At 53.8% G+C, this 27,523-nt stretch overlaps 1 protein-coding gene across 1 annotated transcript; it reads right to left on the bottom strand.

Moving 5' to 3' along the window:
* Window positions 1-8,486: 8,486 nt before the first annotated feature.
* LOC144948840 (uncharacterized) lies at window positions 8,487-14,093 on the bottom strand. The gene is made up of 6 exons (XM_078878491.1): window positions 13,851-14,093; window positions 12,676-12,820; window positions 11,016-11,111; window positions 9,843-10,247; window positions 8,928-9,083; window positions 8,487-8,560 (listed from the first exon to the last, which is right to left on the bottom strand). The coding sequence occupies exons 1-6, from the start codon at window positions 14,091-14,093 to the stop codon at window positions 8,487-8,489; spliced, it is 1,119 nt and encodes a 372-aa protein (XP_078734617.1).
* Between the last annotated feature and the right edge of the window lie 13,430 nt (window positions 14,094-27,523).

The following is a 27,523-nucleotide window of genomic DNA, read 5'->3' as shown; positions in this document are numbered from 1 at the left end:
TGCCCTGTGGGTTCCTAATATCGGAAGGAAGAGCATTCCAGACTGCCGCAGAAACGCGCCTTTAAAGCGCGCAATGCTTTTGGGGGTGAAGGGGGGGTCCCCCTCCCTTCCCCTCCTCTCCATCGCTTGCCAATTATGACTACGCCAAGGCTATAGTGTGCAAAAACTCGTTACGTGCCGTGGAAATATAATGACGACGGCAATCTCAACGACTGAAGCGCGAGAGGAAGCCAAGCGATGATCCGGCCCCAACTGTTGTCCCAAGCTTTGCGGTCCTCAACGTTTTGCAGTGAAGTCAGACGTGTCACGAGTGGTTTTACATGTGCGAGGAAATCGGATGAAACCCACCTCGTGCGAGGGAGAAACGCGCTATTCCTTACATATGGAACAGGTGGAGTCCACATTTTTTTCTGTAGACGGACTTCTCAACTTCAACCTACGAACTTTCAGAGATACGAACAAACCTGTCCTCATGGCCTGTTCGGACCGAGAGTCGTAAATTCAACCGCCGTGCAGTAGATGGCGGTGGTCGCATCTACATATGCAGAACGTGAAGAACCAGTGGCATCTACATCTGCAGAACGTGAAGAACCAGTGGCATCTACATCTGCAGAACGTGAAGAACCAGTGGCATCTACATCTGCAGAACGTGAAGAACCAGTGGCATTGACATCTGCAGAACGTGAAGAACCAGTGGCATCTACATCTTCAGAATGTGAAGAACCAGTGGCGTCTAGATCCACAGGAGATGATACAACTTTTAAAGCCATTCCCCGTGTTTAGTGTACATGCCGTGCAACATGTTTGTAATCAACGGGGAGTAAAGTTGGTTTTACGAACAAATCGACTTACGAACCTAACTGGTTCGTAAATATAGTTCCTGTACCACCTCCCTTGCCCACGGAAAGGAAATGTGTCAACATTTGCACGGCAATCCACAAACCCTCCTCTGCCAATGCTGCATTAGGTTCTGCGTAATAAAACATAACACAAAATACATTCAAATGGACGAATGTGATTTACACAAACGTGTGAATGGTACAACATGAAGTGGAATTGTTGTCCTGTCAGCCAACGGAGCCTTCTGGATTGAAGCAGCATGCCAGCAACGATTCTCCTGTACAATAATTGAATTAAAAGTATATATAACAGAGACATTTCTCATTAGTTAATTTGTTTTTTTATTCCACATACACGACGGGTGATCCATTATTTGTGCAATTATCATTTGACATCCTTAACGCAAGACACTTGACGCTTCATACAGTCGAGACTGGTAGGCACGGTTTCTTACTGGACATCGGATTCCTCAACATTCTCAAGAAAGATTCTTGTCAACGCGTTAAAAGTATTGCGCCAATACTTTCAAGGGCCCCATGTCGAGATTCCGAAACCAATGTTGTCCAGATTGGCAATCGAACAGACAGACGGGCAACGTAGTTTTTAATATTTTTAAATCATTTATATTAAGTTCGCTTGCTTGCTTACAACCGTGCAAATCTTTCGGTCGTTTTTTAACCCACTTCCCGTGATCCAATCGAGCTGACATTTTCCACACAGACTCGTGCGTGACAATTAATGTTCGTGAAATTTTTTTCCCAAAATTTTACACTTTTTAGGACAAAAATATTATATTTAATTACCAATTGCTTAATGCTGCCATGCAATCATCTGACCCATAGGTGGCAGCCATCTCAAGCCAGAGGACGAGAGGACTCTAGCCGCCACGCATATAAAGGATTTATAGTGAAAAACTTTGTTTTTACGGGTTATACTTGTTTTAAACGAGCTGTTGAGTGCGCGCGATTTTGCGTAACAGAAGCTGGCGCAGGAGGGGGGGAGGGGTTGCAGCGAGCCCACCGCCAACATACAACTACTACAAGAGGAGAATTGATTGTCGATTCATCGAATTGGTGGTGGGGTGGGGTGGATTGAGGAGGTAGGCATTTTTCGATTTAAAGCTTTCGTGACTGCAGGGATTCATCTTCTTGGTTCTTTCGGTAAAGTCACGTAGAATGGAAATAATAAAATAAAAGAAATTTTTTATTATTTTATTATTTCCATTCTACGTGACTTTACCGAAAGAACCAAGAAGATGAGTTAGGCATTATTACACCTATTCACGACACTCGGTTTAAATGCCCATGTCCTGTGGCCGGGTGACTGGGGAGGTTACAACCGCTCAGCTCTGACCTCTGAATGCCATCGGATTAAACGGCTCGCAATTTGAATTAAATCTAGAAGTCGTGGTGAGATCAGACTGCTCACTCGCTGGGATGCCGCGCTGGCGAGATGTTAACTACCTCGCCCGGTATACAGAAGGTCGTGTGGTTCAAACCTCGACCCCGACGCCTGTTGTATATTTTGAGTTTGCGTGCGTCTCTCCCTGCCCGTGGTGGTCGCGTGGATATTTCTCCCTCCGACATTTAGAATCGACATCGCGCGTTTAGAATTATTTGGCTGCGAGAAATTTGCACGCGATAAGCCCGCTTTGTTGAGATATCGTTTGTGGCCAGGTTGCTCCTAAAAACAAAAGATCCATATAGCTCAGTGAGCCTTGCCTGGTAAAACAAATCACAGTTTGAAATAACAAAAAAGAGTTGCATCTTTTTGTAAGAGGCGTTTCAAACTATGGCGGCGTTGCGTCGTTTGATGAAACTTCAGCTGGTTTGCGTGTTTATGCGATTAACGTCGATTGCATTCAATAATACATGATTTAAATTTCGATTTAAAGCTTTCGTGACTGCAGGGATTCATCTTCTTGGTTCTTTCGGTAAAGTCACGTAGAAGGGAAATAATAAAATAATTCTCACGACGTTTCGGCCACAATGCAAGCAGCCGTCCTCAGGTGAAGAACAGGGCTGTCGGAAAGACAGCATCTGAATGATTAATGATTATTCACGTAATTAATTTCAGCAATTACGTTGTTACAATCGACTTTGCCAATGGTCTTGACCTGACCGTGAGATTTCACGTAGAAAGAAATTAAATTAAATAATCGAGTACGACGTTTCGATTGCAACACAAGCAACCATCATCAGGTAGAACTGCATTTGAGAGAGACAAAACACAGACACAGAGACACACAGACAGACACAACATAGACACACAGGCCTGTGCTTGTGTGTCTCCATGTCTGTTTTGTCTCAAAACGTCGTACTTTATTATTTAATTTATTTTCTTTCAACGTGACTTTACCGAAAGAACCAAAGAGTAGTACCTGCAGTCACGAAAGCTTCACATCAAGTTCGTAAGATTTCACTTAAACTTTATAAACGCCCAATGTCATCACTCTCATTTTGGGTTACGACAAGTCCTCTATTCAACCGAACTTAAGCCATTTATCTCGGATGTCATAAGTTTGGGTTGCTTCCTCTGCCACAGCCCACACCCAGACGGAGTCTCGGTACATCCCGAGGTCTATGAAGCACGTCGCAATCTCACTGGAATGAGCTTGAAAATAATTCCATCGGATCTCGGAACAAATGGGATTCCCGCCACCTGAATTGTGCGTGTGCGTGCGTGCGTACGTACGCCAATCGTGCTCATCGGAGGTACAGGTTGGACGACCTCCTCGATCCGATCGCCCGAATCTTCATCGCTGTGCCACGTGCCGTCGCGCGTGCGACACCTCTCCGTGGCTGTGGGGGGTGGGTGTGGGGGGGGGTGGTGGGTAGGTGTGGGGGGTGGGTGTTTGGGGGGGTGGTGGGTGGGTGTTTGGGGGGGGTGGTGGGTGGGGTGGAAGGTGGTGGGTGGGGTGGTGGGTTGTTGGGGTGGTGATGGGTTGGTTGGGTGGGGGGGTGGGGGTGGTGGGTAGGTGTGGGGGGTGGTGGGTAGGTGTGGGGGGTGGTGGGTAGGTGTGGGGGGTGGTGGGTGGGTGTGGTGGGGGGTGGTGGGTGGGTGTGGGGGGTGGTGGATGGGCGGATGCGGTGGTGGTGGGTTGGTTGGGTGGGGGGTGTGGGGAGGGAGGGCCGCCCCCGCCCCCCTTGCGTGACGGCGCCTCCTCAGGAGCTGCCCTGGTTGTAGCACAGCAGCGTGAAGTCGAGCTTGCGGTCCCAGTGGCGCAGCGCGAGCAGCAGCTGGCGCGCGGACGCCCGCAGCGCCGCCCCCGTGACCCCCGCGACCCCCGCGCCGTCACCACCACCGCGGCGCTCCTCCAGCCAGTGCTGCGCCTTGCCCGCCGCCAGCTCCCACTCGTGGAGGTGGCCGGCGCAGTGGCCCTCCAGCCAGGCCAGCGCCACCGCCGTGGCCCACGCGCGGCCCGCGTCGTCCCCGTCGCCGGCCACACCGCCCTCCCCGCAGGGCCACGGCGACGCGGCGGTCCCTTTTTTGTCATCGTCGGCGTCGCTGTCGTCGTCGTTGTTACCGTCGTCGTCGTTGTTACCGTCGTCGTCGTAGTTACCGTCGTCGTAGTTATCATCGTCGTAGTTATCGTCGTAGTTACCGTCGTCATCGTCGTCAGCGAAGATGTTACCGCCGTCGTATTCGCCGCCGTCGTCGTCGTCGCCGGCGAACCGGTCGAAATCGCCGAACGCTTCGCCGCGATCCTCGCCGCCAGCCGAGCCCCGGGCCTCCCACGACACCCCCCGGTCAGCGCCACCCACTCTCCTCCCGGACGCGCCTCCGGCTTCGCTCGCCGACGTCTCGTCGCCAGAGCTGCCCGCCGTCCCGACAGCGGCACCCTCGGCAACCCGGGCCTCGGCCTCCCGCGACGCTTCCACCGCGGCCTTGGTGCGTTCCCGTTGGCCCCGGTGACGCGGCCGCCGCGGCCCCGGGCCTCGCGGATCGCCAACCGGACCGGCATCGGCTTCGGCGTCGGTCGGCGAAGCGGAGCCGCGTGATTCCCTGGCGTCGGACGCGGCCCGCGAGAACGCGCTGGCGACCTGCTCCATCAGCTGGCGGTGGCGGGCGCCGGCGGGCTCGCTCGCCGGCTTGAATCCGGACAGTTCCGGCACGGACGGGTTCTGGTGAAAAGAGAGAGGCCCCCCCCCCCCCACACACACACACGACCCAGCGGGGCGAGCCATTCAACCCGCGCGTCGCGTTGCTCGCGTGCCGAAAGGCGCGAAGCCAATTGCGGTCGCGATCTCTTGTTGCCTAACCCCTGGACGTACGCGTGCAGGGGTTGGCGTACGTCCATCGGTTTTTCTTTCAGCTTCTGTCCCGGTGACGTACGCGCGCCCGTACGTCACCGGGACGGAAGCTGGAAGAAACATTTGCGTGAAATAACTTTGCAGGAACCGGGGCTCCCAGGAGGCCGTGCTTGAGGGCGCGTGGCCCTGTTGTGGCGCCGGCTATCGCAGAGTGGCGGCGGTCGTGACTGTAGCCGTGTGACTGTAGTTGTGTGGATGTAGTTGTGTGACTGTAGCTGTCTGACTGTAGCCGCGTGGATGTAGCCGTGTGGCTGTAGCTGTGTGGATGCAGCCGTGTGGCTGTAGCTGTCTGGCTGTAGCTGTCTGACTATCTGCGTGGATGTAGCTGTGTGGATGCAGCCGTGTGGCTGTAGCTGTCTGACTGTAGCCGTCTGACTGTAGCCGCGTGGTTGTAGCTGTGTGATTGTAGCCCTGTGACTGTAGCTGTGTGTGTCCGCGTGCGGGCACCGGGTGGGAGAGGCTGGGGTGACGGGCGATCTGGCGGAGCGACGCGAAGGGCGAGGAGCGTGCGAGCTGCTCCAGGCCGACGCCAGTGGCCTCGGCGAACTCCGGCGACAGCGAGAAGGAGCCCTCGGCCTCCTGCAGGTCCAGCTGTCAGAGATGCACGCGCATTCACAAAGACAAAGATCCCCCTAAACCCTGTATAGCCTCCACAGAGCGTGGGGGCAAGTGCCCTTGGCCTCCTGCAGGTCCAGCTGTCAGACACACGTGCATTCACAAAGACAAAGATCCCCCTTCTCCCTCCCCCGTATAGCCTCAACAGAGCGTGGGGGCAAGTGCCGATGAAGGGCGGCACTGTGGCACACGACAGCGTGGGCGGTCAATCACGTCGCCTGTGTCGACCACTCACTCCCGCACCGACGATCAGCACGGTTGGCTATGTACAGTGCGAAAGAAGTTCAACATACGTGCAGCCACCCACTCACTCATTCACTCACCCACTCATTCAATTAGTCACTCACCCATTCAGTCACCCGCTCACTCATTCCCTCAATCACTCATCCATTCACTCATTCCGTCACTCACTCACCCACTCACCCATTTAGTCACCCACTCACTCATTCCCTCAATCACTCATCCATTCACTCATTCCCCCACTCACCCACTCATTAAGTCACCCATTCACTCATTCCGTCACTCACTCACCCACTCATTCAGTCACCCACTCACCCATTCTCACATTCCGCCACTCATCAACTCACTCATTCAGTCACCCACTCATTCAATCAGTCACCAACTCACCCATTCAGTCACCCATTCTCTCATTCAGTCACTCACCCACTTATTCATTGAGTCACCCGCTCACTCATTCCCTCATCCACTCATCCATTCACTCATTCCGCCACTCACCCACTCACTCACCCACTCATTCAGTCATCCACTCATTCATTCAGTCACCCACTCACTCATTCCGTCACCCACTCATTCCGTCACCCACTAACCCCCACTCACCCATAAATCCGCCAAGTCCTGCAACTCACCCACCCACACACACACGGGGGGGGGGGGGGGGGGTCGTCGCGATGCGCTGTGGGGCGCAGCGTCGCGCGAGTGTGCGATGGGAACGGCGGTGGCGGTGGCGGCGGCGGGGGGCGCTCACCAGGGCGGCGTAGGCCGGGGTGCCGAGGTCATCCTCGGCACGCGGCGCCGGTGCCTTGCCGGGGCCCTTCCACAGGCTGGGGCACGACGCCTTCTGCAGCGCCTGGCTGCACCGGCGCGCCAGCCTACGGCGACGCAGCACACCGCACGCACGCAACAAGGTAACTCTCGCGTCGGGTGACTAAGGCACAGCAAGTTGGCGCAGTAGGTGGCACAGGTGGTGCATCAGCCACTCGTCTCGGTCATCTCGGTCATCTCGGTCAGTCGACCCGTGGCACCTGCTGGGTCTGCCCCGTGACCTCCTGCCAGCGGGCGTTCGACACTTCACGTGGCCTCAAGGTGCACGTGGCCTGGCACGGGCGTCGTGGTGACGTCACCGCCACTTAGTGGCGAATGGCGGTTGTTGTTGTCAGTGTGTGTGTGCCAGTCATCTCAGTCGACCCGTGGCACCTGCTGGGTCTGCCCCGTGACCTCCTGCCAGCGGGCGTTCGACACTTCACGTGATAGCCTCAAGGTGCACATGGCCTGGCACAAGCGTCGTGGTGACGTCACCGCCACTTAGTGGAAAATGGCGGTTGTGTATGGGGAGCGGTGGCGTAGTGGTTAGCGCTACGCTGCGCTACGAACCTGGCGACCGGGTTCGATTCCCGATCATGGCTATCACCGGTGACGATTATCTGAACCTGTCCTAGGCCTCCCCTAAGTCGACTCAGCCTCAAATGAGTACCTGGTGCGGTGTGTAACATCGCCACTGGGGAGACAAAGGCGGCCGGGCGTAGTGCTGGCCACCCACCCCCTCGTGTCCTGTGCCGGCCTTCATAGCTGCTACTCGCTAAAAGCACTTGCCCCAACGGTCTGTTAAGGCTATACGGGGGGGATCTTTGTCTTTTTGTGTGACGCTGTATGTGTGACTCCGTGTGTGTGACGCTGCATGTTTGATGCGGTGGTGTGTGACGCTGCGTGCGTGTGTGACGCTGCGTGTGTGACGCTGTGTGTGTGACGCTGCGTGTGACGCGGTGGTGTGTGATACTGCGTGCGTGTGTGACGCTGCGTGCGTGTGTGATGCTGCGTGCGTGTGTGACGCTGCGTGCGCGTGTGACGCTGCGTGTGACGCGGTGGTGTGTGATACTGCGTGCGTGTGTGTCCGCTGTGTGTGTGACGCTGTGGTGTGTGACGCAGCGTGCGTGTGTGACGCTGCGTGTGTGACGCTGCGTGTGTGACGTGGTGGTGTGTGACGCAGCGTGCGTGTGTGACGCTGCGTGTGTGTGTGACGCTGTGTGTGTGACGCTGTGTGTGTGACGCAGCGTGCGTGTGTGACGCTGCGTGTGTGACGCTGCGTGTGTGACGCTGCGTGTGTGACGCTGTGTGTGTGACGCTGTGTGTGTGACGCTGTGGTGTGTGACGCAGCGTGCGTGTGTGACGCTGCGTGTGTGACGCTGCGTGTGTGACGCTGTGTGTGTGACGCTGTGGTGTGTGACGCAGCGTGCGTGTGTGACGCTGCATGTGTGACGCTGTGTGTGTGACGCTGTGTGTGTGACGCTGTGTGTGTGACGCTGTGGTGTGTGACGCAGCGTGCGTGTGACGCTGCGTGTGTGTGTGACGCTGTGTGTGTGACGCTGTGTGTGTGACGCAGCGTGCGTGTGTGACGCTGTGTGTGTGATGCTGCGTGTGTGTGATGCTGCGTGTGTGTGACGCTGCGTGCGTGACCATGTGTGCGTGTGACGTGGTTTGCTGCTACCTGGAGGTGAGGAGGCCGTCGAGGGAGCTCTGCGACGGAGCGGAGGGGAACACCGGCTGCTGCACTGCGTCTGTGATCGGGAGAGGTCAAGGAAGGGTCACAGAGGGGTCACGGAGGGGTCACTGCACTCTCGCTCTCTTCACTCCACGTAGAGGATCGCCCACCTGCCTGCCTGCCTGGCTTCCTGCCTGCCTGCCTGGCTTGCTTCCTGCATGCCTGGTTGGCTGCCTCGCTGTGCGTGACCCGGCGTGACCCCACGTGACCGAGCGTGACCGGGGGTGTCATGCCCCCATGTGACCCGACGTGACCCCGCGTGACCGGGCGTGACCGAGCGTGACCCCACGTGACCGAGCGTGATCGGAGGTGTGATGCCCCTCATGTGATCGGGAGTGACCCCGCGTGACCCTGCCGTGACCTCCACCGTGCGGGCTACTCACCGTCGTGGTGGCTCTCGGTGGCCGCCCTGACGTGGGCGGGGAAGCTGAGCGGGGCGCCCGAGCCGGCGTCGACGCTGGCGAGGCGAGCGTGGCGGCACGGCACGCCGCTCGCTCGGCTGGCGCGCACCGCCAGCGCCAGCCAGCGCCGGCTACGAGCTGCCGGCGGGGAAGGGCGGTGGGGCAGGGGGGGAGTTAACGGGCACAGGGAGACGGAGAGAGATGGGGGGCGACGACCACGGGATGGGATGCATTGAGGGAGGGAAGGATTAAAAAAACAAATTGCGAAATGATGAACGAAGCAAAGTGACGAATACACCGAGCATCTTCTTGTTTCCACTGATCGTAAAAAAAAAAGAGAGAGGGAAGGAGGGGGGAGGGAGGGAGCTCGGGAACTTGGGAGCAAAGGAGGGGGGAGGGAGGGAGGGACGGAATGAGGGATGGGGGAAGGAAGGGATATACGTATGCGGTTGTGTTTTGTTGGCTGTGTGCTGTGTGGTTGTGGCTGTGTGGTTGGCTGTGTGTTGTTGTTGAACTTCTTTAGCATCGTACGTAGCCAACCGTGCTAATTGGAGGTGCGGGGGAAGGACAAAAATCCACGCGACCACGAGGAGAGACACGCAACACTCCAAATATACAGCAGGCATCAGGGAAGGGGCCGAACCCGCGACCTCCCGCATACCAGGCGAGGTAGTTAACATCTCCTAGCCACGTGGAGAGAGACACGCAAAACTTCCAAATATACAACAGCAGGCGTTCAGGTTCGGGATCGAACCCGCGACCTCCCGCATACCAGGCGAGTTAGTTAACATCTCCGAGCCCGACTGGCTGTTGTCATCGTTAGTGGTGGCACGTGAGAGCGGGCGGGCGGGGGTGCAGGGGGCATTGGAGGAGGTAGAACTCGGCTTCGCGACCCACCGCTGTCGCACGCCTCCCTCTCGGCCTTCCTCTCCAGCTCGCGGGCGAGCGCCCTCGCCGCCACCAGGTGGATCTGGCCCCCGGATTCCGCGTCGGCGTCGACGGCGCCGGCGGGAGACCCCTCCTCCATGAGCGCCCGTACGTCGAACCGCGCCCGCCACTCCACGGGCCGCCCGTCAAACACGGCCCGGATCACGGCGACGCCGGACTCCGGATCCGGCTCCTCCGGGCTCCCCGCAAACCCCGGCTCCCGCCGGCGGGGCGAGCGCTCGGTGGGGGGGGGTACGTGGGGGAGTGGATCCGTGCCGGGTTTTGCGTCGCGGTGGTCACGGTGGTCCGTTGCGGAGGTCTGGCGCTCCGGTCCGCGTCTTTGTTGTTGTTGTTTCGCCCCCCGACGCTTCGGTTCTGCCGACGGTGAGAAGAGAATTCACGACGGAATTGGAGCAGCATCGTCATCATCGTCACCGTCGCCGTCGTCACGATGACGATGACGGTGATGATGATAAGCAAGTTACTCAAAATGAATAAACACAAATACACTGCAACTTTCCCGAAGTCACGCACTGTACATTCATGACGATCGCATCACGAAGCTTGGGCAAGGCAGCAGAACATCAACAACATCAGCGACAACATCAACGACAACATCAACAACAACATCAACGACAACATCATCAACAACAACATCAACAACAACATCAACAACAACATCAACAACAACATCATCAACAACATCAACAACATCAACAACAACATCAACAACAACATCATCAACATCATCCACAACAACATCAACAACAACATCAACAACAACATCATCAACAACATCATCCACAACAACATCATCAACAACAACATCATCAACAACAACATCAACAACAACATCAACAACAACATTATCCACAACAACATGAACAACAACATGAACAACAACATCAACAACAACATCAACAATAACATCATCCACAACAACATCAACAACAACATCAACAACATCAACAACAACATCATCCACAACAACATCAACAACAACATCAACAACATCAACAACAACATCATCAACAACATCAACGACACTAACAACAACATCATCAACGACATCAACATCAACATCAACAACAAACACGACGTTCCCTGGCCCACAGGGCGAGGGCGCACTGTGTGGGTGGGCACCTCCGAGCGGCGAGCCGGCGTGCTTCTTCTCCGGAGCTCCCGGCGCAGTGGATCTCTCCTGCTCGGGCCACGTCGCCAGAAACGTCAGACTCCCAGCTGAGGAGAGAACGGCACGCGGCGTCATACCTGCGTCACACCGCTGGGTCACACCACTGAGTCACACCACTGGGTCACACCGCTGGGTGACACCACTGGGTCACACCACTGGGTGACACCACTGCGTCACACCACTGGGTCACACCACTGGGTCACACCGCTGCGTCACACCACTGGGTCACACCACTGGGTCACACCGCTGCGTCACACCACTGGGTCACACCACTGGGTCACACCACTGGGTCACACCACTGAGTCACACCACTGGGTCACACCACTGAGTCACACCACTGGGTCACACCACTGAGTCACACCACTGAGTCACACCACTGCGTCACACCGCTGCGTCACACCACTGGGTCACACCACTCAGTCACACCACTGGGTCACACCACTGGGTCACACCACTCCCGAAGAAGAGTTCATAACTCATTGGGGCTTACCCGCTAAAAGGTAAAATAGTTCAGTTTTAATTTAAACTTAAAAACTATAAACTAAATTGGTTGTATTCTTGGTTCTTTCGGTAAAATTCTTGCTGTGGTTTCCACGCCTGATGATGATGATGATTGCTTGTGTTGCAGTCAAAACGTCGTGAGAATTTTATTGTTTTATATTTTTATTATTGTATTGTTTCCCTTCTACGTGACTGTACCGAAAGAACCAAGAATATGAATGCCTGCAGTCACGAAAGCTTTAAATCTAATTTTAAATTAGTTTTATTTAACCAGGTAAGGCCCACTGAGCTGTGTAGCTCTTTTACCAGAATCGCCCTACCCATCACACGTGATGTCTCAACCAAGTGGCTTATCATCGAGTGGACACTAATAGCAGCAGCCAAACGCGTGATGTCGAATCTCAATTTGTAAGGAAAAAAACGCAGGACCAGGAGAAAAATCCACGCGACCACGGGGAGAGAGACACGCAAACTCCAAATATACAGCAGCAGGCGTCAGGGTCGAGATGGAACCCACGACCTCCTGTCTACCAGGCGAGGCAGTTCACATTTCGCCACGGGGAGAGAGACACGCAAACGCCAAATATACAGCAGGCGTCAGGGTCGGGATGGAACCCGCGACCTCCTGTGTACCAGGCGAGGTAGTTAACATCTCTGCCACCGAGAGAGAGACACGCAAACTCCAAATAAACAACATCGTCAGGGTCGGGATGGAACCCGCGACCTCCTGTGTACCAGGCGAGGTAGTTAACATCTCGCCACGGGGAGAGAGAGAGAGAGACACGCAAACTCCAAATATACAGCAGGCGTCAAGGGTCTGGATCGAACCCATGACCTCCTGTGTACCAGGCGAGGTAGTTAACATCTCGCCACGGGGAGAGAGAGAGAGACACCCAAACTCCAAATATACAGCAGCAGGCGTCAGGGTCTGGATCGAACCCATGACCTCCTGTGTACCAGGCGAGGTAGTTCACATCTCGCCACGGGGAGAGAGAGAGAGACACACAAACTCCAAATATACAGCAGGGCTCAGGGTCGGGATGGAACCCGCGACCTCCCGTGTACCGGGCGAGGTAGTTCACATCACAATTGCGGGCGCTGTACCGTCACCTGGCAGATCGCGAGCAGCGGGCGGCCGGGCGTGAGGATGGGAGGGATCGAGACGCGGGCGGCGGCCATCCGGCGTGGAGACGCTGCGAGCGAACGCCGTCGGGGGACGCGGCTCGCTCGGCCCTGCCGGGAGACGCTCCACCGACTGGGAGACAGGGAGAGGGACAGGGAGAGAGACAGGGAGACAGGGAGAGAGACAGGGAGAGACAGGGAGAGAGGGAGAGAGACAGGGAGAGAGACAGGGAGAGAGACAGGGAGAGAGACAAAGAGACAGGGAGAGAGACAGGGAGAGAGACAGGGAGAGAGACAGGGAGAAAGACAGGGAGAGAGAGAGGGAGACAGGGAGAGAGACAGAGAAACAGAGAGATGGAGGGAGAGAGACAGGGAGACAGAAAGATGGAGGTAGAGATACAGGGGGACAGGGAGAGAGGGAGAGAGACAGAAAATCAGAGAGACAGGGAGAGAGACAGCACTTGCCTCTGTGGTGACATCACCGTTACCCCCTCTGTTTTAGACCGAGACAGCAGGGACTAATGGTGGTGATGGTGATGATGGTGGTGGTGTTGGTGGTGATGGTGGTGGTGATGATAATGGTGTTGGTGGTGATGGTGGTGGTGATGATAATGGTGGTGATGGTGGTGATGGTGGTGATGATAATGGTGGTGATGGTGGTGGTGATGATAATGGTGGTGATGGTGGTGATGATAATGGTGGTGATGGTGGTGGTGATGGTGGTGGTGATAATGGTGGTGATGGTGATGATAATGGTGGTGGTGATGATAATGGTGGTGATGATGATGGTGGTGGTGATGATAATGGTGGTGATGATGGTGGTGGTGATGGTGCTGGTGGTGTTGGTGGTGATGGTGATGATGATAATGGTGGTGATGGTGGTGATGATAATGGTGGTGATGGTGGTGATGATAATGATGGTGATGGTGGTGATGATGGTGGTGGTGATGATAATGGTGGTGATGATAATGGTGGTGGTGATGATGGTGGTGGTGATGATAATGGTGGTGATGATGGTGGTGGTGATGGTGCTGGTGATGTTGGTGGTTATGGTGATGATGATGGTGGTGGCGGTCGTCTCCAAAACAACAACAACACCACCAACTCTCTATGAGCACTTGCCCCAACAGTCGTGTTAAGGCTACACCGGCACCGCCGTTTACCGTTGTCCGGGAGCAGCGTCCTGCGCGATCCGCGCTGACTGCCGCCTCGCTCACCCCTCGCTTCAGATCCCTCGGCGCGCCCGTCCTGACACCTGTACCACACACGCACACACACGCGCACAGAGAGTGAGAGCCTTTGACTTTCAAACCACCTTCATTGCAGCCAGCAGCACGAAGCACCGGAGCACCAATTCGATACGAAGTCACGTGGAGTACAGCATCACGTGCGCACGTCACAAACATCACGGGACGCAAGAAGAAATCACCGATGTCTCGTGTCGACTAGGAACAGTGACATCGGACAGCCGAAGAAATCACCGATTTCTCGTGTTGGCTAAGGACAATGACATCGGACACCCGAAGAAATCACCGTTCTCTCGTGTCGACTAAGAACAATGACATCGGACACACGAAGAAATCACCGATTTCTCGTGTCGACTAGGGACAATGACATCGGACACACGACGAAATCACTGATGTCTCGTGTCGACTAGGAACAGTGACATCGGACAGCCGAAGAAATCACCGATTTCTCGTGTCGACTAGGGACAATGACATCGGACACACGAAGAAATCACCGATGTCTCGTGTCGACTAGGAACAGTGACATCGGACAGCCGAAGAAATCACCGATTTCTCGTGTCGACTAGGGACAATGACATCGGACACTCGACGAAATCACTGATGTCTCGTGTCGACTAGGAACAGTGACATCGGACAGCCGAAGAAATCACCGATTTCTCGTGTTGGCTAAGGACAATGACATCGGACACCCGAAGAAATCACCGTTCTCTCGTGTCGACTAGGGACAATGACATCGGACACTCGACGAAATCACTGATGTCTCGTGTCGACTAGGAACAGTGACATCGGACAGCCGAAGAAATCACCGATTTCTCGTGTTGGTTAAGAACAATGACATCGGATACACGAAGAAATCACCGATTTCTCGTGTTGGCTAAGGACAATGACATCGGACACACGAAGAAATCACCGATTTCTCGTGTTGGCTAAGGACAATGACATCGGACACACGAAGAAATCACCGATTTCTCGTGTTGGCTAAGGACAATGACATCGGACACACGAAGAAATCACCGATTTCTCGTGGTGGCTAAGGACAATGACATCGGACACACGAAGAAATCACCGATTTCTCGCGTCGACTAGGGGCAATGACATCGGACAGCCGAAGAAATCACCGATGCCTCGTGTCGACTAGGGGCAATGACATCGGACAGCCGAAGAAATCACCGATGTCTCGTGTCGACTAGGGGCAATGACATCGGACACTCGAAGAAATCACCGATTTCTCGCGTCGACTAGGGGCACTGACATCGGACAGCCGAAGAAATCACCGATTTCTCGCGTCGACTAGGGGCACTGACATCGGACACTCGAAGAAATCACCGATGTCTCGTGTCGACTAGGGGCAATGACATCGGACAGCCGAAGAAATCACCGATGTCTCGTGTCACCTAGGGGCAATGACATCGGACACATGAAGAAATCACCGATTTCTCGTGTCGACTAGGAACAATGACATCGGACACCCGAAGAAATCACCGATTTCTCGTGTCGACTAGGAACAATGACATCGGACACATGAAGAAATCACCGATGTCTCGTGTCGCCTAGGGGCAATGACATCGGACACGCGAAGAAATCACCGATGTCTCGTGTCGCTTAGGAACAATGACATCGGACACACGAAGAAATCACCGATGTCTCGTGTCGCCTAGGGGCAATGACATCGGACACGCGAAGAAATCACCGATGTCTCGTGTCGCCTAGGGGCAATGACATCGGACACGCGAAGAAATCACCGATGTCTCGTGTCGCCTAGGGGCAATCACATCGGACAGCCGAAGAAATCACTGATGTCTCGTGTCAACTAGGGACAATCACATCGGACACACGAAGAAATCACCGATCTGCCCATATATGGACGACAGTGGGCATGGAGTCTCTTGCCCGTAATGTGTCGGATTGTATCGATTCGGCTCACGTTCCGCGCGTGTGTTCAGCGTCGGCGCTCTGTGGCTCATCGACAAATCACGATCCGGACCTTTTCCCACGTTGGATCCAGGAGTGGAGGCTGGCTTGTCCCAGCTTGATCCCTGGCGCTGCGGGTTCTTTCTCACTCCGGTTCCGGACGACGTGAAGTCCGTGCCTTGCTCCTGCTGTACACAGTCACACAGGGATCTCCTGCAGGCATGTACTGTGTGTGTGTGTGGGTGTGTTCATATATTTGGGAACGCCAGGTGTTGGAGGAGCAGGCTGTGAGGTGGTGAGAACATCGCAACTCAGTGCCGCATTATTGCATCCATCTGTGCGGAACTTAGAGCGTTACCACTGCCGTGGATGGGATTAGCCAAACTTCCTATCGCCCCCATCCACCCCGCAGGTTGCACCCCCCTCCTCCCACACGACTGCGTTACCCCCCCCCACCACCTCACCCCCCCACCCTTAACACATTACCCCCACTGCGTCACCCCCCCCCCCCGCATCACCCCCCCCCCCCACCGCATCACCCCCCCCACCCTTACCGCATCACCCCCCACTACGTCACACCCCCCCCCCCACGTCACCAACCCCCACCCCCACCGCGACCCTCCCTACCCCCCTAACCCTCTATCCCGACCCCACCCGCCCCACCTGCCGCTCCTCCTGCTGCTGCTGCCTCCGCTCCTCCTGCGGCTGCTCCTGCTGCTGGTGCCTCCGCTCCTGCTGCTCCTGCTGGTGCCTCCACTGCGGCTGCTCCTGCTGCTCCTGCTGCTGCTGCCTCCGCTCCTCCTGCGGCTGCTCCTGGTGCTGCTGCCTCCACCGCCGCTGCTGCTGCTGCTGCTGCGGCTGCTGCTTGGCGAAGGCGGCGGCGTCGCAGAGGAAGGCGCAGGCGGTGAGCGAGTCGCCCGGCAGGAGGCTGGAGGGCGCCGGAGCGGCGGGCAGCGCCAGCAGCCCCGGGGGCAGCCGCCACTCCACGGTGAGGGCCGCGAGCGCCGGCTCCAGGGCGCGCTTCAGGCCCCGCAGGAGCTGCCCCGAGGAGTGATATGATCAATTCTAGATGTGAAGCTTTCGTGACTGCAAGGATTCATATTGTTAGGTTTTTTCGGTAAAGTCACGTAGGTGAAAAAATGAAATTAAAATTAATAAAAAATAAAATATTAAAATCACGACGTTTCGGAGGCAACACCGTCACAGCCAGATTTGATGCAGCAAATCTGGCTGTGACGGTCCCACCTGATGACGGAGACTTGTGTTGCCTCCGAAACGTCGTGATTTTTATTTTATTTTTATTAATTTTAATTTCATTTTTTACCTACGTGACTTTACCGAAAGAACTAAGAGTATATGATTACTTAGTTGCTGCAGCTCCATACTATTAACATTCCTTCCCTTTTTGTTCTTGGTTCTTTCGGTAAAGTCACGTAGAAGGGAAGTAATCAAATAATAAAAATAAAACATAATAAAATAATTCTCACGACGTTTCGGCCACAACGCAAGCAGCCGTTCTCAGGTGAAAACCAGGTCTGTCGAGACGACAGCGTCTGAATGAAACAGCACACGCGCTTGGAGCATATATATAAGCTGGGTTGGAAGGGGGGGAAAGGGTGCCATGACAAAATAATTTGCATATCAAGAGGAATTTAGCATATTTATGGGAAATGCAGGTATGTGATTAGTACTACTTATGCCCGTGCATTATGCAGGATTAGCAGCATCAAAGGGAGGGGATAGGGGTAGCATTAATAAAGGGAAGGAGTGTTAATAGTATGTTGCTGCAGTAACTAAAACCACCACGTAAACAACTAAAGTATAAACTACATAGTATCATCAGTATACTATTTTTATTTTACGACGTAGAATTGTAATGTATTAATTACTGTTAGTACCTGACGCCTCTCCCACCCCCCCACCCCTCCCCCACCCTTCTCCTACCCCCAACCCCTCTCCCACCCCCCCACCCCTCCCCCACCCCTCTCCTACCCCCAACCCCTCTCCCACCGCCCCACCCCTCTCCCACCCCTCTCCCACCCCTCTCCCACCCCTCTCCCACCCCTCTCCCACCCCCCCACCCCCCCACCCCTCTCCCACCCCCCCACCCCCCCCACCCCTCTCCCACCCCCCACCACTCAAATCCGCCCGTTGTCACCTTCGGTTGGAAGCGCTCGCCGGGCTGGATGACCTCGGCGTGACCCCGCGAGAGGGCGGCCAGCGCCGACAGGAAGCGCGGTGGGGGCGCTCCGCAGGACGCGGCGAACGTGAAGCACCTGGAGCCGAAACGTCGCAGACAGCCGAGACGAAGGTGCCCCCCCCCCCGCAAAGGGACAGGGGGGAAGAGGTGGGGTGGGGGGAGAGGTGGGGGGGGGGAGAGGTGGGGAGAGGTGGTTGGGGGAGAGGTGGGGGGGGAGAGGTGGGGGGAGAGGTGGGGGGGGTGGGAGATGGGGGGAAGAGGAGGGGGGGAAGAGAAGTGGGGGGGAGAGGAGGGGGGGAGAGGTGGGGGGGGGGAGAGGTGGGGGGGGGGAGAGGTGGGGGGGGAGAGGTGGGGAGAGGTGGTTGGGGGAGAGGTGGGGAGAGGTGGTTGGGGGAGAGGTGGGGAGGGAAGAGGTGGGGGGGGAGAGGTGGGGGCGGGAAGAGGTGGGGGCGGGAAGAGGTGGGGGCGGGAAGAGGTGGGGGCGGGAAGAGGTGGGGGCGGGAAGAGGTGGGGGCGGGAAGAGGTGGGGGCGGGAAGAGGTGGGGGCGGGAAGAGGTGGGGGGAGAAGTGGGGGGGAAGAGGAGGGGGGGAAGAGGAGGGGGGGCGTTAAATAGGGCTTTTTGATCGCGGGCCACTGAGGCAGACTCCATCTCCTCAGCAACCCGCGACCACCACCCATCCTTGCAGTGCCTCACAGCTCTCCGAACCTCCGAGCAAAGTCTGCGGTAAGCCTCCTCATTCTCTGACGTGGGATACTGTAGACGATTAGAGTGGGTCTGTCGCTTTTTCTCAACCATCCTGAATACCTCCTCTGTCAGCCAGGGTCTCTGGGGAGGTCTGGACCGCGTACCCAAAGCAGCCAATGCAGCTGCATGAGTCACAGTCCTAAACCTCGCCCATTTACCCTAGACATCAGGAGGAGTGGGGGGCGATGCCAACCCCAGCCGCAAGCGATGATGAAATTCTCGCTTGCAACTTTCATCAGCTAACTGAGACCAGGCCACCTTTGGTTGGAATGGGGTCCTGGGTATACACCCACCACCGGAGTGGAAGAATGGCAGGCGCATCTTACAGATGGCTTGTCGATGGTCAGAGGGCAAATCTGCTTCACGGTAGGTCCTGGTGTCAAGGACATGGGCTCGCATCTGCTGGTCCGTCACTATGTAGTTCAGCAGATGTTTTTGCTTGGACCCGGCATGCATCCATGATGTTGTGTGGATGCGCCGATGCCGGAACAGCGTGTTGGTAATTACAAGCCCATGGGCTGCACAGGAATCTAGCAGCCTCCTACCGTTGTTATTGAGCTGATCTGGCCCATGCCTTCCAATCACTCCCAACCAGGTGCCAGCATCATGACCAACTCGGGCATTGAAGTCACCCAACAAGATGACTCTATCCCGAGGGGCCACTTTAGCCATCACCTGTGACAAGAGGTCATGGAAGGCATCTGACTCATCGGCCTTGCCTGCATTTCTCCACGGATGTTCGTCTTCGGTGGGGGCATAAGTAACCACAACCACCACTCCTCGCCTCCGGTTGATGGGAAGGCGAGCCCAAAGTAGCCTGGGGCTTACTGCTTCCCACACCTCACCACCATACTCCCACGCCCCCTTCATTCTTTTGTTCAGAAGAAGAGCCACACCCTGTTGTTTGGCGGTCTCCTGCCCCGAGTAGAGGACTGTCCACCCCTCATGGTGGTAGGAGCCAGAGCCGGTCCACCGGATCTCCTGAATGCCTCATTTGAGGCTGAAAGGGCCTAGGGGGTGGCCGGACAAACCAGCCCGGCGCCGGGCCGCGGTGCTCGCTGCGCGCAGGTCCCTCACCGTGTGCCTCTCCCGTACACCCGAGCCATGCTCAGCACTTGGCCCGCGTCGGCGCCTCCTCCAGGTCCGCTCAGCAGGAAGAGCTGCCGTGGGCAGAGCAGCACGGTGCTCCGGGCCGTCGCGCGGCCGGAACGCGACCGCCCCGGCAAGTCTCGCGCTTTCGCAAACCGCGCTCTGGTCGCCCCGTCTGGTGAATTCCCCCTTAGGGTCGCCGCGTCTGAAGAATTCCCTCTTAGAGTCGCTCCGTCTTGTGCACCGTCTGAAGAATTACCCCTTAGAGTCGCCTCGTCTGAGGAATTGCCCCTTTGAGTCGCCTCGTCTGAAGAATTCCCCCCCTGCGTGGCTCCGTCTGGTGCCCCCAAAGACGACGCTCTTTCTGGTGCTCCTCGTCTGCCCGCCACGGCCCCACCGAGCGGACGTTTTGGCCGTCCCGCCCCCGCCGGCACCGCCGCCCCCCCCCCACTTTGTGCCGACCCCCAGCGCCCAGGCGAGGGGCCCCACGGGGTCCGACTGGGACGGCGTCTCCCCGCGGAGTCGTCGGACGAAAGCGCAGGCCTTCTGCAGGGTCTCCTAAGTCGCACACAAACGGTCGCAGGCTGACACGCGGCCTCGACGCTGACACACGTCCACGCCGTAGTTCATCTCCCCTTGAAGTTGACCCCCTCACCCCCCGCCCCCCTCCTAGCCGGCCGCTCACTGCACACGGAGCGTGGCTCCCTCCACGCGAGCGCCACTCACGTTGCTGTAGGGCCGGCTGCGTGCGAACAGCAGCTGAAAGGTGGAGCTGTAGCTGACCACGTTGAAGTAGCAGCGCATCGGCAGGCTCTTGAGCAGCACAATCATAGCCTCCTGGTGCGAGGAGGGAGCGGGGGTGCGGATGGAGGGAATGACGGAGGGAGGGATGGAGGTAGGCAGGGAGGAGATGGCAGACAGAGATGAAACTCCCGCGTTTTTCTGCGAGGATGAACCGGGACACGTGGGTGAGTTTGCAGCTCCTATCTCAGCTCCGCCTACGTTTACATGACCACGCCACACTCGTGTAGCTCCACCCACTTCGCAGGTGTAGCTCCACTCGTCACGTAGCTCTGCCCACTACCCAGTTAGCCCCGCCCAGTACACTGGTAGCTCCACCCATTGTTTATGTAACTCCGCCCAGTTGCTTGTAGCCCCGCCCATTACTCAGGTAGCCCCGCCCACTACTCAGGTAGCCCCGCCCACGACGCAGGTTAGCTCCGCCCTCTGCCCGCCATCACGAGTCGAACACGACAATGCTGGAACATCTGGTGTCGGATTGCCGTCGCGAACGCTTCTGGACCCTTCCGGGGACGTAGCAGAGGGAGGGGAGGGGCAGCTTCCACTCGCATAGTTGTCAACCCATACGGTTTAGCCCGTATTCCTGTACAGGGAAATTGAGTTGTCAGGACCATATGGCGTACAGCCGTTTCTATACGGGCACAATTATTTGTTTAGCCTATTTGTGTTTCTCTCTTGTAACGGGACTTTGTAGGATGAATGTTAGGATCTATAAGGGCACGGGGTGACCAACAGGGTCTGAATTGGTCTGTAATAAGAGGTTGACAGGTACGTGAATTGGTCTGTAACAAGGCACTGATAAGGGTTTGACAGGTACGTGAATTGGTCTGTAACAAGGCACTGATAAGGGGTTGACAGGTACGTGATTTGTTCTGTAAGAAGACACTGATAAGGGGTTGACAGGTATGTGAATTGGTCTGTAAGAAGGCACTGCTAAGGGTTTGACAGGTATGTGATTTGTTCTGTAAGAAGACACTGATAAGGGGTTGACAGGTATGCGAATTGTTCTGTAAGAAGGCACTGATAAGGGGTTGACAGGTACGTGAATTGTTCTGTAAGAAGGCACTGCTAAGGGGTTGACAGGTATGCGAATTGTTCTGTAAGAAGGCACTGCTAAGGGGTTGACAGGTATGCGAATTGTTCTGTAAGAAGGCACTGCTAAGGGGTTGACAGGTACGTGAATTGTTCTGTAAGAAGGCACTGCTAAGGGGTTGACAGGTATGCGAATTGTTCTGTAAGAAGGCACTTATAAGGGTTTGACAGGTACGTGAATTGGTCTATAATAAGGTAGTGCACTGATAAGGGGTTGACAGGTACGTGAATTGTTCTGTAAGAAGACACTGCTAAGGGATTGACAGGTACGTGAATTGTTCTGTAAGAAGGCACTGCTAAGGGTTTGACAGGTATGTGAATTGGTCTGTAAGAAGGCACTGCTAAGGGTTTGACAGGTATGCGAATTGTTCTGTAAGAAGACACTGCTAAGGGATTGACAGGTACGTGAATTGTTCTGTAAGAAGGCACTGATAAGGGGTTGACAGGTACGTGAATTGTTCTGTAAGAAGGCACTGCTAAGGGGTTGACAGGTACGTGAATTGTTCTGTAAGAAGACACTGATAAGGGGTTGACAGGTATGCGAATTGTTCTGTAAGAAGACACTGCTAAGGGATTGACAGGTACGTGAATTGTTCTGTAAGAAGACACTGCTAAGGGGTTGACAGGTACGTGAATTGTTCTGTAAGAAGACACCGATTAAGGGATCACGCCGGGGGTCCTTCCCACACCTTCACGTTTCGAGCGGCAGCAACGCCGCCATTGGCCAGGGCCCGGTCAATGACGAAGATGAGCTCGGTACAGGGGCCGCGTGCCATCGTGGCCACTCCGCAGGGGGCACGGGGCAGGCTGGTGGCGGTGGCGGCCGTGGGCTGGTCCCAGGGCTCCAGCAGTGCCGGGCTGAAGGCGAGCATCGCCGCGGGCAGTAACATCACGTCCCTGTACATGCGCCTCCGCAGCATGTTGTGCTGTGGAGGGGAAATGACGGCGGCAGGGTCGTAGTTATAACAATGAGAGTGTTTTTCATTGTAACAGTATTGTTGTTATAATGATAATCATTATGACAATGATACTGCTAGAATGATGATTATCATTATAACAATGATACTGTTAGAATTATCATAATTATCATTGTAACAATCATCTTCTTCGAGTAATGATTTTCATTATAAAATAACACTGCTATAATAATGAGTATCATTATAACAATAATACAGTAGAATAATGATCATCATTATAACAACAATAATACAGTAGAATAATGATTATCATTCTAACAATAAACCTGTTAAAATAATGATTATCATTCTAACAATAAAACTTTTAGAATAATGAGTAACACGTTAACAACAGAAATCGGGGAGAAAAGAACAACTGCGTCATCACGTACGTGAGAAAATCGAAACTATTATTTTACAATCATGACAATTAAAATCAAACAAGTAGTGCATTTGGTGTAGATTCATTAGTCGGCTTTCGTGGCCAGCATTGCGATGCAAAATTAGTTTCTTTAGTGTTAGATCGTTACTTCGGTACAATGTTATTGTTGTTTTTAGACCTAACCCTCCACCACCCGGCGACAGAGGAGCCAATCGAATCGAGTTATTCGCGTCACATGGGCGAACGCATCCGCCGATTTGGTTCGTCAGCGAAACCGGAATAGGAGGAGGATAACATTTTTTATTTAAGTGAGCGAAATGTTAAATTGCTCGTGAATTATCGTGTGTTCATGTCACTGTTCAGACTAAAATGCAGGGCTTACTTGCACCTGAACCTAAGCCTTGTATGTCACTGTTCAGACTAAAATGCAGGGCCTACTTGTACCTGAACCTATCCCTTGTATGTCTCTGTTCAGACTAAAATGCAGGGCCTACTTGCACCTGAACCTATCCCTTGTGTGTCTCTGTTAAGACTAAAATGCAGGCCTTACTTGCACATGAACCTAGCCCTTGTATGTATCTGTTCAGACTCAAATGCAGGGCCTACTTACACCTGAACCTATCCCTTGTATGTCTCTGTTCAGACTAAAATGCAGGGCCTATTTGCACTGCACCTATCCCTTGTGTGTCGCTGTTCAGACAAAAATGCAGGGCTTACTTGTACCTGAACCTATCCCTTGTATGTCGCTGTTCAGACTAAAATGCAGGGCCTACTTGCACTGAACCTATCCCTTGTATGTCTCTATTCAGACTAAAATGCAGGGCTTACTTTCACCTGAACCTATCCCTTGTGTGTCACTGTTAAGACTAAAATGCAGGGCTTACTTGTACCTGAACCTATCCCTTGTGTGTCACTGTTCAGACTAAAATGCAGGGCCTACTTGTACCTGAACCTATCCCTTGTATGTCTCTGTTCAGACTAAAATGCAGGGCCTACTTACACCTGAACCTATCCCTTGTATGTCACTGTTCAGACTAAAATGCAGGGCTTACTTTCACCTGAACCTACCCCTTGTATGTCGCTGTTAAGACTAAAATGCAGGGCCTACTTACACCTGAACCTAAGCCTTGTATGTCACTGTTAAGACTAACATTCAGGGCCTACTTACACCCGAACCTAACCCTTGTATGTCACTGTTCAGACTAAAATGCAGGGCCTACTTGTACCTGAACCTCACCTTTGTATGTCACTGTTAAGACTAAAATGCAGGGCTTACTTTCACCTGAACCTATCCCTTGTATGTCACTGTTAAGACTAAAATGCAGGGCCTACTTACACCTGAACCTAAGCCTTGTATGTCGCTGTTAAGACTAACATTCAGGGCCTACTTACACCCGAACCTAACCCTTGTATGTCACTGTTCAGACTAAAATGCAGGGCCTACTTGTACCTGAACCTCACCTTTGTATGTCACTGTTAAGACTAAAATGCAGGGCTTACTTTCACCTGAACCTATCCTTTGTATGTCGCTGTTAAGACTAAAATGCAGGGCCTACTTGCACCTGAACCTACCCCTTGTATGTCACTGTTAAGACTAAAATGCAGGGCCTACTTGCACCTGAACCTATCCCTTGTATGTCACTGTTAAGACTAAAATGCAGGGCCTACTTGCACCTGAACCTACCCCTTGTATGTCACTGTTCAGACTAAAATGCAGGGCTTACTTTCACCTGAACCTAACCCTTGTATGTCTCTGTTCAGACTAAAATGCAGGGCTTACTTGCACCTGAACCTACCCCTTGTATGTCGCTGTTCAGACTAAAATGCAAGGCCTACTTGCACCTGAATCTATCCCTTGTATGTCACTGTTCAGACTAAAATGCAGGGCCTACTTGTACCTGAACCTATCCCTTGTATGTCGCTGTTCAGAATAGAATGCAGGGCTTACTTGCACCTGAACCTATCCCTTGTGTGTCGCTGTTCAGAATAGAATGCAGGACTTACTTGCACCTGAACCTATCCCTTGTATGTCGCTGTTCAGAATAGAATGCAGGACTTACTTGCACCTGAACCTATCCCTTGTATGTCGCTGTTCAGAATAAAATGCAGGGCTTACTTGCACCTGAACCTATCCCTTGTATGGCGCTGTTCAGAATAGAATGCAGGACTTACTTGCACCTGAACCTATCCCTTGTGTGTCGCTGTTCAGAATAAAATGCAGGGCTTACTTGCACCTGAACCTATCCCTTGTGTGTCGCTGTTCAGACTAAAATGCAGGGCTTACTTGCACCTGAACCTACCCCTTGTATGTCACTGTTCAGACTAAAAAGCAGGGCTTACTTGCACCTGAACCTACCCCTTGTATGTCACTGTTCAGACTAAAATGCAGGGCTTACTTGCACCTGAACCTATCCCTTGTATGTCACTGTTCAGACTAAAAAGCAGGGCTTACTTTCACCTGAACCTACCCCTTGTATGTCGCTGTTAAGACCAAAAATTCAGGGCCTACTTACACCTGAACCTAAGCCTTGTATGTCACTGTTAAGACTAACATTCAGGGCCTACTTACACCCGAACCTAACCCTTGTATGTCACTGTTCAGACTAAAATGCAGGGCCTACTTGTACCTGAACCTCACCTTTGTATGTCACTGTTAAGACTAAAATGCAGGGCTTACTTTCACCTGAACCTATCCCTTGTATGTCACTGTTAAGACTAAAATGCAGGGCCTACTTACACCTGAACCTAAGCCTTGTATGTCGCTGTTAAGACTAACATTCAGGGCCTACTTACACCCGAACCTAACCCTTGTATGTCACTGTTCAGACTAAAATGCAGGGCCTACTTGTACCTGAACCTCACCTTTGTATGTCACTGTTAAGACTAAAATGCAGGGCTTACTTTCACCTGAACCTATCCCTTGTATGTCTCTATTCAGACTAAAATGCAGGGCTTACTTTCACCTGAACCTATCCCTTGTGTGTCACTGTTAAGACTAAAATGCAGGGCTTACTTGTACCTGAACCTATCCCTTGTGTGTCACTGTTCAGACTAAAATGCAGGGCCTACTTGTACCTGGACCTACCCCTTGTATGTCACTGTTCAGACTAAAATGCAGGGCTTACTTTCACCTGAACCTACCCCTTGTATGTCGCTGTTAAGACTAAAATGCAGGGCCTACTTACACCTGAACCTAAGCCTTGTATGTCACTGTTAAGACTAACATTCAGGGCCTACTTACACCCGAACCTAACCCTTGTATGTCACTGTTCAGACTAAAATGCAGGGCCTACTTGTACCTGAACCTCACCTTTGTATGTCACTGTTAAGACTAAAAAGCAGGGCTTACTTTCACCTGAACCTATCCCTTGTATGTCGCTGTTAAGACTAAAAAGCAGGGCCTACTTGCACCTGAATCTAACCCTTTTCACATTAAAACCCGCAGTTTTTTTTTAGTTTACGACCGTTAAAACTCCCCGTTTGCCAGTTGTGCCAATATTTACCAAGGTCCCTGTTGTTGCTCCACTCGTTCTCTGCACTAGTGACGCTATTGTCCGTTGCAGCTGCTGCTGCTGTTGCTTCTACTGCTACCGCTGCTGTGTTCACGGGGGCATCACGGATCTCCGGTGTAAAACAAAAAAAAAACAAGCGGGCAACTGGTGCCAAATGAGACCACCATCACCACCATCACCACCATCTGTGTAACAAAACAAATACGGGACATCATCGATTTATCTGGCGGATTTGGGGGGGGAGAGGTGATGCCATATTTTCAAAACGCCGGATAATCACTACATCATAATTTTTTTAGAATCTCGACGACTCTGCATGGGGTTATGTAGTGTAGTCGTACCACGACGCTCTTGTTTCAACAACCACATGTTTGACGATCTCTGGACTGGTGCACAGCCTTTGGAGCGGTTTGGCAGGATCGGACCGAGACCACTGGATAAGTAGTCGGATAATCAGTTTAACACGTAGGCTTTCGCGACCAATATCATCCATAATATGGGTTTTCTGGGTTAGATCGCGTAAATATAAATGTGTCGTTAAACCCGCCACCACCCGACACAGCCAATTGTTAGGCAGTGATGTGCGGTCAGGGGAGCCAGGGGAGGCAGGGGAGACAGAGCCTCACCTGCTATACTCCAATGAAAATATCTGTTACGAAAAGTAAAAAAAGAACAATCAAATCAAATAAAAATTACGATTTTTCCACTGATCTGTGTTATAAATGTAATTTCTGTACGATTCCAATAATTTTTATAGTCAAAATCGCCAAATTTGCGGAGCTCCGCTGTAAATACAGGAAGAGACGAGAGGTGAGGCAGCGACGAGCTCAGCCTCCCCTCTGATTGCGCAACCCCTCAGTAACTGGATGGAGCGCGGGCAATAAGCGCGTGCCTGTAACT

The sequence above is a fragment of the Lampetra fluviatilis genome, chromosome 51, assembly GCF_964198595.1.
Source record: "Lampetra fluviatilis chromosome 51, kcLamFluv1.1, whole genome shotgun sequence".
Taxonomy (NCBI): domain Eukaryota; kingdom Metazoa; phylum Chordata; class Hyperoartia; order Petromyzontiformes; family Petromyzontidae; genus Lampetra; species Lampetra fluviatilis.
This window is presented reverse-complemented; position numbering and strand designations above follow the sequence as displayed.

Excerpts from the sequence above, each read along its gene's own strand:
- LOC144948840 (XM_078878491.1), bottom strand. The coding sequence starts at position 14,093 with ATGTTTGTGACGTGCGCACGTGATGCTGTACTCCACGTGACTTCGTAT. Across the intron at positions 11,112-12,675 it reads CGCTGCTCGCGATCTGCCAG|CTGGGAGTCTGACGTTTCTG; the intron begins GTGACGGTACAG and ends TTCTCTCCTCAG. Across the intron at positions 10,248-11,015 it reads CGCCGGCTCGCCGCTCGGAG|AACCGAAGCGTCGGGGGGCG; the intron begins GTGCCCACCCAC and ends CACCGTCGGCAG.